Source organism: Leiobunum rupestre, chromosome 5 (genome assembly GCF_980474605.1).
Source record: "Leiobunum rupestre chromosome 5, qqLeiRupe1.1.hap1, whole genome shotgun sequence".
NCBI lineage: Eukaryota > Metazoa > Arthropoda > Arachnida > Opiliones > Sclerosomatidae > Leiobunum > Leiobunum rupestre.
In genome coordinates this window covers 30,901,046-30,914,251 of record NC_143388.1, presented here as the reverse complement: position 1 = coordinate 30,914,251, position 13,206 = coordinate 30,901,046, and the positions used below count along the sequence as shown (strand labels likewise).

Here is a 13,206-nt window from a genome sequence, read left to right as displayed (position 1 = left end):
CACATTTTGAAGCTCTCTTTAACTCATCGTAGGAAAATGATAAAAAAACGGGCATACTTCTCTACTCCACCTTCTACAACTCCTTAATTATTTTTCATAACCTTGGAACTCACGCTTATCCAGTTTACACTCCTTCGATACCACTTGCTTACTGATTAATTTGTTGTTTCGACAGTTTTCGCCTCTATGGTGGACCCGACATTCTGCGAGTACTGGTACATGAATCGTCACTTCACAATCACCATCGTAGCTTTTATTTGTGTCCTGCCCATGTGTTATTTCGAGAGATTAGACTTCTTGAAATACGCCAGTTCCTTGGGTATTTTCGCCATGGTGTACCCAGTACTTCTGACAGTTTACGAATACTGTATGAGGAATACTGATGGCATTGAATTCAATTCATCGTAAGTATTTAAATAACTATGTAGAGTAGTGTTGTAAGTCGGAAAATTTTCCGTATTTTTCCGAAAAAATAGTTTTAATTCCATGATTAGTTTAATCAAGAATTAATTCCATGATTAGTTTAATCAAGAATGTATTTTTTTATACTCAGGGAGAATGAATATGTCGAGACTATCGACGGACACGTTGAGGCCCTAACCCCGTCACGCTAAGGGGGGGGGGGAGGGAAAAAGGAGGCGGTCTTATTTTTTGCGTCCTCGCAGCAGCGTTAATCGCGTCGAAAAACGTAATTTTTAAGAACCAATGAGATTGCAGTATTATTTGATTTTATTAAAGCGGAGGAGCATACCGGGGGCACCAACGGCTGGAATTGGAGAAACGCTAAAAATAATCTCGACATATTCATTCTCCCTGAGTATAAATAAATACATTCTTGGTTTAATATATTGTTTGCCAATTTAAATAAAGCGGCATTTTCACCTAATTTTTTCGAATCTAAAAGTAAAACTAAACCTCTAGACTAGTTTAAACCGATTAACAATGTAACACTATTAATGTTTTGTAGTATGTTTACTGATATTAGACATTTTATATCCGGTAAAAAGTTAAAAACATTAAAATCCCTTAAAAAGTAATTTGTTTCAATTTTTTATTTTTCCGATTTGCGGAAAATTAATAACATTAATAACATTAATGTAGAGTTTCTCCCGAAGTAATCTATTGATGTCCATTGTTCATGAATTAATTTTTGTTATTAGGGGTCCAAGTTTGATGAACTACGTCACCGTGCTCCCAATGATATCTTTCGCTTACCAGGTAAATTTTAAAAATAAAATTTCCATAGGTTGTAGAAAATTTACAAATAATTGTATTTTTCCAGACTCACGAGGTTGTGGTGCCGGTGTACGCTTGCATGGCAAACCGCAATATTTGGGATTTCTTCAAGGCCACTGCCGCCGCCATGGGAATTCTCTTTGTCATCTATACCATCGCTGGTATCTTTGGCTACTGGACATTCGGCACCAAGGTTCCTGACGACGTTATGACTAGTTACGAAGCCAAAGACCCCATCGTCATGATTGGAAACGTGGCTCTCATGATCAAAATGATCACCACCTACCCTCCCATCGTGGTTTGCGGACGGTAAGTCCTGTTCTTGCTAGTCATTTATTTATAGGTCTTCAACTTGGTATTTCGTGGCAAGGTCAAACCCCAATTATAAGGGCCTCCATAAAACCTTGGATTAAAAACGTGTTACTGGATATTGCACTCTACCTTCGGCAATGCCTTCTCGGGCGCCTTACGAATGGCCCAAAAAACGGGGCGGGTTTGGGGTTGTCATGGAAACGGTGATACAAGTACATCTCCGCACATCCGCGTAACGTACAGTGATTTGAAAAAGTTACTGGTTTTTTCGCCATTTAGATCCTTCTTGTTATGATTATTTTGTGGTAAATATAGAAATTACTAGAGATTTATAATATTTGCGCTAACTTCTAATTAAGCAAATACTATTGAAATTGTATATTATGGGAAGAACTAAGCACTGTGCTTATCCCAAATGTAACAGCGACCCTAGGTATGATAGGAAACCACATATGTTAGGAGTATCCTTTTTCGCTTTGCCATTGAAACTAATACCTAAAATTATTAAGACTATATAAAATCTTACAGTGCGTTATAAATACAAAAGAATAGAAGTTTGATTACGTTTTAACGTACCTGAAAACTGATATAACGTTTTTGATCCAAGCTGTGTAATTCCTTAAACCTAAAACGCCGTCTTGTTTGTATCACCAAAACGCGAAAATTCAATAGATGGCGCGAGCGGCATCTCAGACTTTTGAAAATCACTAAATTCCCGGAGTGCAATATCCAGTAAAACGTTTTTAATCCAAGATAAAACCACCTCGCCCTTAGCTTGCACCCGCTAAGTAACCAAAGGCGAATCACTGTACGAATATATTTTTGGTTGGTTGGTTACCGGTTAACCCTGGCTAGCCAAAGAATCCAACTACAATCCATACTAAAGTTAAACAGTCATATAGGTTCGCGGGTTCGTCATTGACTTTATGGATGCATTTTTATCCTTGAAGCTAGTTTTCTTTTTTCAAACGCAACGACCACGAACATCGACGCCAAAAATGTTTGTTAGGCCTAACAAAATTTGTTTTGCGTCGATCCTTTTGAAAACCGCCGTCTGGTTCAATTTTAAGACTAAGCGGCAAGAGCTATATAAAGAGTAGCTTGCACGTCCAGGCTTGCGTATTAGAAAAAGGCAAAAATGCAGAGACTGCGGGCATCGACGCAAAAATTGACCATTAGGCCTAACTCAATTTGTTTTTCATCAACACAAAAAATTCCGTTAGGCCTTATGTTTGGTCCCATTTTAGGCCAAAGCGACAAGAACCATGATTGTAAAGACTAAAGAGTAGTTTTGCACATCCAAGTTCTGCGTATTAATACTTCCTTAGCGAATTGTTGAATTTGTTTTATCAAAGCGCCTGACTTTATAAATAATGATACTTGCATTTTAATATAATTTTTGTATCGTTTGCTTATATTTTCATAAGTTAAAGGAACCACATGGACTGCATTGCATAGGATTCTTTTACATTTTGATAAGTTTATTTAAGAAAAAACCATGGAGGAAGCACGTGACTGATACTGCGTTCAGTCAATAGGAGCGGACATCTCCATAGAAGAGGAGGGGTTCAAAAATCAAGTGGCTCTGCCGAACGGCAGAGACACGAACTTAGTCTAAGCGGACGAATTTTCGTTAAAATTGTTTTTTCTCTCTAATGCTTTTCCAACGGGAATTTGTTTTCCTAACTGTGTTGCAATTCGGAAACTTTTTAATAATTTTAGTGTTTGTACTCAACTTTGAATTTTTCATATGATTTTTAGTAAGTTTCCAGGTTTTATTTAAGACTACTTTCATAATTTTCCCTTAATTATTTCGCTCGTAATCTACTTTTAAAATCGACGAAAATTTTAAGGCGGGTAAATGAATTCCCCGCCTTAAAATTTTCGTCGATTTTAAAAGTAGATTACGAGCGAAATAATTACGGGACAATTATGAAAGTAGTCTTAAATAAAACCTGGAAACTTACTAAAAATCATATGAAAAATTCAAAGTTGAGTACAAACACTAAAATTATTCAAAAGTCTCCGAATTGCAACACAGTTAGGAAAACAAATTCCCGTAGGAAAAGCATTAGGGAGAAAAACCAATTGAGACTCAGTTCGTGTCTCCGCCGTTCGGCAGAGCCACTTGATTTTTGAACCCCTCCTCTTCTATGGAGATGTCCGCTCCTATTGACTGAACGCAGTATCAGTCACGTGCTTCCTCCATGAAAAAACGTTCTTACGACTTTTAATTTAGTCTGTAGCAGACGCTAGATCTTGGGAGAAGCTAGCGCCGTTACGCCACCTAGAGACTCGTTTCGTTCGCGAATATTTTCACCGCGTCACGGTCGTCTGTCAATTAACACCGTAAATCGATCACCGCTAGAAGCGGCATTAATTCGAGCCGCGGACCGTTTTAAAGCATTTATAAGTCCCTAAAATAAGCGGCCTATATATAAGAATGTGGCGGAATGTCATTGTCCACCTCGAGACGATCCCATTGAAATGGGCGGCGGTCGGAATTGGCGACCCGAAGAATGGGACGGAAAGAGCGTCCCAATTAACCCTTGGCACTCCGTGCCGGCGAAAGTCTTCCGGCCGTGAAAGATCCCCCGCTACCAGGAAGGGGGCAGCCCGCCGAAATGAGCTGGGGTGTCTGTGATCGAGCAAATAGAGAGACTCGTATCACCCGCGCTCCTTTTAACGATTCGGCGTTTCTTAAGTACCGAGAATACCCTCGTCAAGAACGGCCTTTTTTCCTGCCTCCTTTTCCCTCTCATCACCTTTTTCAACTTAATGCGCCGCCGGAATAGTGGCGACCTCTCTGGAAGAATGGCGGAACTAAATTACCGTTCCGTATCATACGCGGCTACAAATTTACTTTCATTTTCTAACTTCATTAAGCGGGTCTTTTACTCTCGAGGGTATGCGCCCGAATGCTCCCGATTTCTTCTTAAGTTGTAATTTTTTTCAGCTTTGACGCTACCACATTTAGATCTCCTTTGTAGTTTTGCGTTATCTGATCCTTTAGCTTTTTGACTTCGGAATTTAGAAAGTGGGATCTAAGACAGAGAATGCTTGTGACTTTTAGCACAAATTTCTTAGAGGTCGGGGACGGTTCATCATTATCCATGTTTAAATTGATTTTTTCGGGAATAAAATGTAAACAAAGAAATTTACCGGTTAATATTTCGGAAAATGATTAAAAAAAATTATTATTCGTAAAATTTGAGCTTTTTATCGAAAAAAACGTCGTTTTTTCGATAAATTTTACAAATTTATTAAAAAATTAATGGGATAATACAGAAATATAAATTACTTGATCAAAATATTTTACGAATAATTTTGAGAGCTTTATTTATTGAATAAAAGTTAACCATCCCCGACCTCTAAAATTTCTTCATAGATCAGAGATCATTTTATTTAGTAGGGTTTACCTTAATTTGTACATGGATTTAAGGTGATAATTAACACAAATTATATAGTTTAGTGTATTTAAAGTATAATTTGGTTTAAAAAGTATTGAGTGGTTGTTCCTACACATTATTCTACGTCACAGGTCACGAGACAAAAGCCCACGCGATCCTGTTTTGGCAAACTATCATGTGACCACCGTTTGGCGTCTCAAAGAGACTTTCAAGAGACCCTCTAGTCAATTTAAAATACGTCATTCGGTCGCCGTTCGTTGTGAAGCCAAAGTTACGACCGAATGACGTATTTCATATCGACTAGGTCTTTCTTGAAAGTCCCTTTAATAATAATCAGCTAGGTTAATACCCTTGGCACCACCTTAGGCCCAAGTCATCTAGCGACTTATAATGCCTTTAATTCAGGTGGCCGGGTTACAATGTGTACTGTGTAGGAGGGTGGTGACAAGCCCTTAATGCCACGCGAGCTATCAGCTCCCTACACTAACTATTACCGTTAACCCAGGCAATTGAAATAGGCCACGTCTACGAGCAACCAAGGAATACATTACTAAAGAAGTAGCACAAATATAATTTACCAGAAGTGTGAACATCAAGGCTTGTGCTCAATCAACGAATTTATCATTTCTTCCACCAGTGGCGCTTTAAACAAATCGTAGAGTGCCTTAGCAGGCGATTTTTGCTTAAAATCATCTCCGAAAACAAGCAGTTATAGTTCATTATCCCTTTAACCCCACCTTTAACTCTTAGGTTTTGAACCCACCCTAAGTTGTTGGCTTCCCAGTAAAATATATGTAAGGGGTATTGCCCCTGTACTCCCCCCTCGGTACCTACGCCTTTGCCGAATTATATATCAGTGGTCTCAATATTCATTTACATCCCCTCAAAAAAATAAAAGTAATTAAAACAGTGTATGGTTGGGTAATTTCACGTGTAACGATCTTTTGGGTAAAATAAAAAGATTAGCTTTATGTTATTTTTGCGGCTGTTATTAAAATAGCGGCTCTTTTAATGGCCAAATGAAAGGAACAAAAAACACCAACCTCAGTTTCTCGAAATTGTTTGCCTTTTATTAACAAGTTGACAAAGGCCTAATAAAGTCTGATGCTTAAGTCGCCATCTACCGAACATTTGACGAGATAAACCGAGTAATGAGATTTTATAAATTTACTATTAATTTAATTTTATTCTAAACTTGCGCCTTCAAATTTAAATTCTAGTTCCATTGTCGTCATTATTAATTTTAATTTTATATTGTCATGCTTAATTTCAATCTAATATTATTGTTACTTTTAATTTCAATCTAATATTATTGTTACTTTTAATTTCAATCTAATATTGTTACTTTTAATTTCAATCTAATATTATTGTTACTTTTAATTTCAATCTAATATTATTGTTACTTTTAATTTCAATCTAATATTATTGTTACTTTTAATTTCAATCTAATATTATTGTTACTTTTAATTTCAATCTAATATTATTGTTACTTTTAATTTCAATCTAATATTATTGTTACTTTTAATTTCAATCTAATATTATTGTTACTTTTAATTTCAATCTAATATTATTGTTACTTTTAATTTCAATCTAATATTATTGTTACTTTTAATTTCAATCTAATATTATTGTTACTTTTAATTTCAATCTAATATTATTGTTACTTTTAATTTCAATCTAATATTATTGTTACTTTTAATTTCAATCTAATATTATTGTTACTTTTAATTTCAATCTAATATTATTGTTACTTTTAATATACCTAGAACAGACAGCGACGAAGCGAAAATCCCTATATAGCATGCACTACCTTTACCAATGTCGTCAACCCAAACTAATTTGATTAAATTGGTTCTTTTATCAAAGTATAAATCTTGCACCATCATAGATGTCGCCGGATTAAAAATGGGGAACCAACTTTCTTTCTTACTTTTCCAAGGACTTGATATTCTCAGAATGGAATCTTATTCTTTCGTCGATTTGGCATGCAGCAGCGATAGAATCCACTGACAGCGATTCCTAGATAGGCCAATCCATTAGTTCATTCTGGCTTTCCTCGAATCAGTTTTGAGTCTGTTGGTTCGAACTTTAGGTCTTTTTCAGGAAAAACTTCGATAAGAGTTTCCCATCTTATTGTTTCATATATTAGCCCAAATATGTTATTTTAATCCCAATTCTACAAAAACCTAGCCTGCTTAGGCTGTGCGTACGCCCTCTTTACGAATGTCGTAAATAATATATATATTTCTGATAATAATAAATTACTTGTCTTACGAGTGAAGTATTATTGTCCCTATTCTGCTAATGTTATCCAGAAGGTATTTAAGATTCATTCTCCCTTACTATAAATAAATATATTCTTGTTCGGAATGATCAAAGTGTAGTTCCGTATCTAAATATACATAAGGTGGAAGTGTAGTATCGTCGATTTTATCGTTCAAAATGTTTGCTAAAAAATCACTATGATCATATATTTTTAGAAATATTAAATTTCTGATATCCGGGGGGGCTTAATTGTTTCTTGTTCGGAATGATCAAAGTGTAGTTCCGTATCTAAATATACATAAGGTGGAAGTGTAGTATCGTCGATTTTATCGTTCAAAATGTTTGCTAAAAAATCACTATGATCATATATTTTTAGAAATATTAAATTTCTGATATCCGGGGGGGCTTAATTGTTTCTTGTTCGGAAGGACCAAAGTGTAGTTCCGTATCTCAATATACATAAGATGAAAGTGTAGTATCGTTGATTTTATCGTTCAAAATGTTTGCTAAAAAATCATTATGATCATATATTTTTAGAAATATTAAATTTCAGATATCCGGGGCTTAATTGTTTCTTGTTCCGAAGGACCAAAGTGTAGTTCCGTATCTCAATATACATAAGATGAAAGTGTAGTATCGTGGAATGTTTCGTTCTAAAGCTACGCTGAAAAATATTGATATATTTTTAAGAAATATCGAATTTTTGATAACCTGGGACTTCTGTTTCTGGTTTGGAATTATCAAAGAGTAGTTCTGAATATAAATATACGTAAGATAAAAGTGTAGTATCATTGGTTTTATTGTTTTAAGTCGACGCTGTAAAATAATGATCCTATATTTTTAAGAAATATCTAATTTCTGATATCTGGAGACATACTTGTACGAATAAATTAACCCCCAAAATTTCCATTAATGATAAAAATATTTCGATGAACTATTTATTTATGGATATTATTCGCGACTATTATACGATTAAATCTGTGATAAATAAGTTTTTATTCGTATAATTTTCGGATATGGATATAAAAGAAATGAACGGAAAATTTCTTATCCGAACGCTGTGCCCTACACGGAATGATCAAAGTGTAGTTCCGTATCTCAATATACATAAGGTGGAAGTGTAGTATCGTTGATTTTATCGTTCAAAATGTATGCTTAAAAAGCCAGTTGCTAAAAAATCATTACGATCATATATTTTTAGAAATATTAAATTTCTGATATCCGGGGGCTTTGTTTCTTGTTCGGAAGGACCAAAGTGTAGTTCCGGATCTAAATATTCATAAGATGAAAGTGTAGTATCAATGAATATTTCGTTCTAAATCAACGTCAAAAAATAACGAATCCATATTTTTAGGAAAGATAACATTTATTCGTATTATTTCCGGTTAGATGAAAGTGTAGTACCATTTGGTTTTTCCTGCTTTAAATCCACACCCTAACCCAATGGCCGCCTAAAGAAAGATTTCCCATTAATTTCAGATTAGCATAAACCCAACAATTAAGAGTTTAAGCACGAGACCGTTTTTCAAGTGTTGAAGTCCACTTGAAAAAAGCGCCAAAAAAGCAATTTTGAAATATACCGGAGGTCCTGCAATCTTTTAAATTATGCTTTCATTTTGGGCGCTCCTGGTCGGGTGGGCCAAAGAGCGCCCCTCTGCGGGAGCTAGCAATTATTCGTTTAATCGTCGTATACCCCCCTCCCCCTCCCCCTCAACAAAACAAAGGCTTTTCTGTACGTCTCTCTGTTATAACGTTTTAATGACGAAGTCGCTAGTCACCCGACTTCTAGGGACAATTTCAATGGGTGCAGATTTAACCCTCGTCGTTGGCTTGAACGTAAATTCACGCTAAGCCTTAGGTGTACGTTTAGGCTTTTCTATTGCGTTCGGTCTGCTGCCATTAATCATGGTTAAGACTATTCATTAGGTCCAAGAAAGCGTCTCTTTCAAAAATACCAAAAGGAGAGGTTGGACGGCTTACGTAGTTTTCTGCAAAGGCTTAGCGCAGTTTTTTATTGCACCTTCTTATATACAGAGACGTGACGCTGAAATCATTGTTTTTAAACGAGTGGAGGGTTTTTTTTCACATTTCTGTAAGCTACCAACGTCCGTATATACTGAAATGGAGACGACCCGAGGTGTAATCCACCAATTTTGTTCAAACTCGTAGGATTGGTAGACCTTCGTGTTACTTGAAAAATCTTAAAGGGAAATGTATCCATAGGCAACCGTTTTGCCATGGCAACCAAAAATGTTTTTGACAACACAAAATGGAAATTTTCCCATTGAATATAACATGGGAATTTGACCAACTTTAAGGGTTACACCCTGTAAAAATTTTAGGGTACGGGGGTATACAAATAAAGATAACGAATGTAAAAATTTTAATCATTTCGAACTTTTTCACTATTTTATTTATATTTTCTATTTTTAGCATTTTCAAAAATTTTAATTTTTTAAAATTTGGCAAATTCCCATGTTATTTTCAATAGGGAAATTTCCATTGTGTTGTCAAAAACATTTTTGGTCGCCATGGCAAAACGGTTGCCTATGGATACATTTCCCTTTAGGGTTTTTCAAGTTACATGAAGGATCTGCCAAACCCCTGAGTTTGAACCAAATTGGTTGTGAGTGTCATAATGTAGTAACTCTTTATATAAAGTTCTTATTTAACCAAAAACATTGAAGTAAAATTTGATCTAATAGTACCCGGTTTTTCATTATACGGAATAACACCCGATATTTTGCAATGTTAAGATAATTGAAATGCAGTATTTATTAATTTACTATCTTAAAAATTTATTTTTTCAAACTTCAAAAATAGTTTCAATATTTTAAATCTTAGATAAGAATAAATCTTAGATAAGAAACTTTGATAAGACGCAAAAATTCCCGTTTCAGACCAGCCTTATGAAACAGGGTTTGATAAAAATCTGTTTTATTTAAAAAAAATTTAGTATAGAAAGTTAACTGTGGTTTATTTTTAGATATTTTTAGTTAATTGTGGTTTAATCAGTTAACTTTTTATACTAAAATATATCTAAAAACTAAACTGATTAAACCACAATTAACTTATTATAAAAATATCTATAAAATAAACTATAGTTTAATCGGTTTATTTTCTAGATATTTCAGTATAAAAAGTTAACTGTTGTTTAATCGGAACTTTTTATACTGAAAAATATATAAAAATAAACTGGCTTAACGTAAACGGTATCTAAATCTGGTTTAATCAGACTCATCTGAAAAGCCTAAAAGCAATAATTATAAATTTTCAACTTTGTAACTTAGTTTTTTATTATATTTTGACCTAAAAAGTAGTCAATTATTTAAATAATTTATCGATGTTTAAATACAATCAGAAATAATAAATCCTTGATGAGTAAATCGTAAAAAATATGTCGGCGTGCCCTTTTAGCACCATAGGCGCGACTTCTTGTTTAATTATAATGACGTAGAATTGGCTGGGTGGTTATTAAGAACGTCATCTGAGGGTTGCCTAGATTAATGTATTCCTTTCTTCGGGGCTATCATTCTTAATTGTACCGCTGGGGGGCGCCGCTGTGTGGGTGCGTAGTGGCGACCTCTGCTGACCCGCTACGGAAGTTTTTCTTATTGATTTTTCGCCGTGGCCGCGTCGTGGCGCTGCTGCAGCCGCTATTTTCTGGCTACCTTCTTTTTCAGGCCATTGACTGTTCAAACTCGTTTGCTTCCAAAACGTATTTCTCTTTTTAACACTCTCAAAATCTCCGCTTGCAGACCGGCCATTTTAATTTCATTCTATTTTAGTTTTTTTTTTGGAAATGAATGGCCAGTTGGCCCCGTTATTAGTTTAGTTGGTCATTTTCAAAAAGTTTTCATAATCGAGAAACTTGTATTTATTTTTATTTTTGCAACCCCATTATAAAGCTTTCTCGAAATTGTAACCAGAAGAATATAACATTTATCTTACGGGATAAGTATTTAAAGGAAAAGTCCAGGTTGGGTAAAACTTGGGTCTATTTGAAAGATCATGTCGAAATATACTCAAAAATATCAGTCCTAAAATTGTATCTTTTTTTAATGACGATAAATTAATTTTTAAACGAGCGAAATTTACCCGCCAAGCGAGCTGCCATTTTCTTTCGTCTTCCCCCAGACAGACCGCACGCGGAACAAGCGCGCGCAGAAACAGAGCGCTGTTATAGCGCGAACAGCGCGTGATTAAAGTCCTAAAACGTCACCGCGAAACAAAATGGCAGCTCGCTTGGCGGGTAAATTTCGCTCGTTTAAAAATTAATTTCTCGTCATTAAAAAAGATACAATTTTACGACTGATATTTTTGAGTATATTTAAACATGATCTTTCAAATAGATCCAAGTTTTACCCAACCTGGACTTTTCCTTTAACTATCTGTATTTCTAACCTGTTGCCAAACATTTTTACCGACTTTCTATTTATTTAAAACGTATTAATTTGGAACAATATTGGTGCTAAAGGACTCGTGAAGAACGGTATAAAATTTAGGCTCTACTTCAATTACAGAAACTCGCAATTTAAATATAATCACAAAATTTAGGGTGCTGGAGGACCTGCAAAAGTCAGGGAATTTTAAAACAATTAACGCGCCCGGGGAAAATTTGGGAATTTTAAAAACTAGTAAACATTCCCCGGAAAATTTGGGGAATTTTAAAAACTAGTAAACACGTCAGTGAAAATATGGGGAATTTTAAAAACTAGTAAACACGTTAGTGAAAATTTGGGGAATTTTAAAACTAGTAAACACGTCAGTGAAAATATGGGGAATTTTAAAAACTAGTAAACACGTCAGTGAAAATTTGGGGAATTTTAAAAACTAGTAAACACGTCAGTGAAAATATGGGGAATTTTAAAAACTAGTAAACACGTCAGTGGAAATTTGGGGAATTTTAAAAACTAGTAAACACGTCAGTGAAAATATGGGGAATTTTAAAAACTAGTAAACACGTTAGTGAAAATTTGGGGAATTTTAAAACTAGTAAACACGTCAGTGAAAATATGGGGAATTTTAAAAACTAGTAAACACGTCAGTGAAAATTTGGGGAATTTTAAAAACTAGTAAACACGTCAGTGAAAATATGGGGAATTTTAAAAACTAGTAAACACGTCAGTGGAAATTTGGGGAATTTTAAAAACTAGTAAACACGTCAGTGAAAATATGGGGAATTTTAAAAACTAGTAAACACGTCAGTGGAAATTTGGGGAATTTTAAAAATTAGTAAAAGAGTTGTAATTTAATTTTGGTTGCAAATGGAAAAGGTTGGCTAAAATATAGGTTAAAAATTACCAAATTTTGTCTGAAAATATATCAAAAACCTGAAAAAGTCATTACATTTATGAATCTGAAACATCTGTGACAACCCTGAAATGGTGTTAATTATAATTTTTTCTAAATAATAAGGTGGTTTCTCCAGGGTTTCACGGCACTCAGTTCGGTAACCACTACCTTAGCAGGCTGCCGTTTACTTTTCAAAATTCGATTAATAATAAACTTCTGTCGTAAATGAAAGGGAGTCCCCACCTTTTGCACATGAACCGTTAAGCGCGTTATTTCATTAATATCTTAATAGGGTGGATATTAGGATAGCTTGGCTCAATGCACAGGCACCCATCTGATGAAGGGTGGGGTTTAGTGGCCAATGCCTAAACTTTAATATGATTGTTTTGGTAATAACCATTAGTAGAAGCGGAAAATTATTTTTATGACGTCTTTGACACGCAAAATTTGTTAAGTGCTACGAAATTTTGGGAAAAAATTGCTAAGTTATTATAGTCGGTGTTAAAGAAAAATATTTACGATAGTGGCAAATCGAGCCGATATTCAGTGGTCGTATTTATGTACCACTCTTTCCGCGTTGAACTGGTAAGTTATCTCCCTGCTGGTTAGAGGGGTTTTCCCTCGAGCTCCCCGGTTTCCCCTTTACATCAAACAGTTGGCAAAAAAACCGGCCTTTTCTAAAAATGAA

At 34.9% G+C, this 13,206-nt stretch overlaps 1 protein-coding gene across 1 annotated transcript in view; it reads left to right on the top strand.

Annotated features, from left to right (window-relative positions):
- Positions 1 to 13,206, top strand: part of LOC149944121 (sodium-coupled neutral amino acid transporter 7-like) — a 56,393-nt gene that overhangs the window by 22,637 nt on the left and 20,550 nt on the right. The window contains exons 4-6 of the mRNA XM_090175411.1: positions 176 to 404; positions 1,161 to 1,218; positions 1,283 to 1,545. Coding sequence (XP_090031537.1) covers positions 176 to 404; positions 1,161 to 1,218; positions 1,283 to 1,545 — 550 coding nt within the window. The remainder of the gene's footprint in view (positions 1 to 175; positions 405 to 1,160; positions 1,219 to 1,282; positions 1,546 to 13,206) is intronic.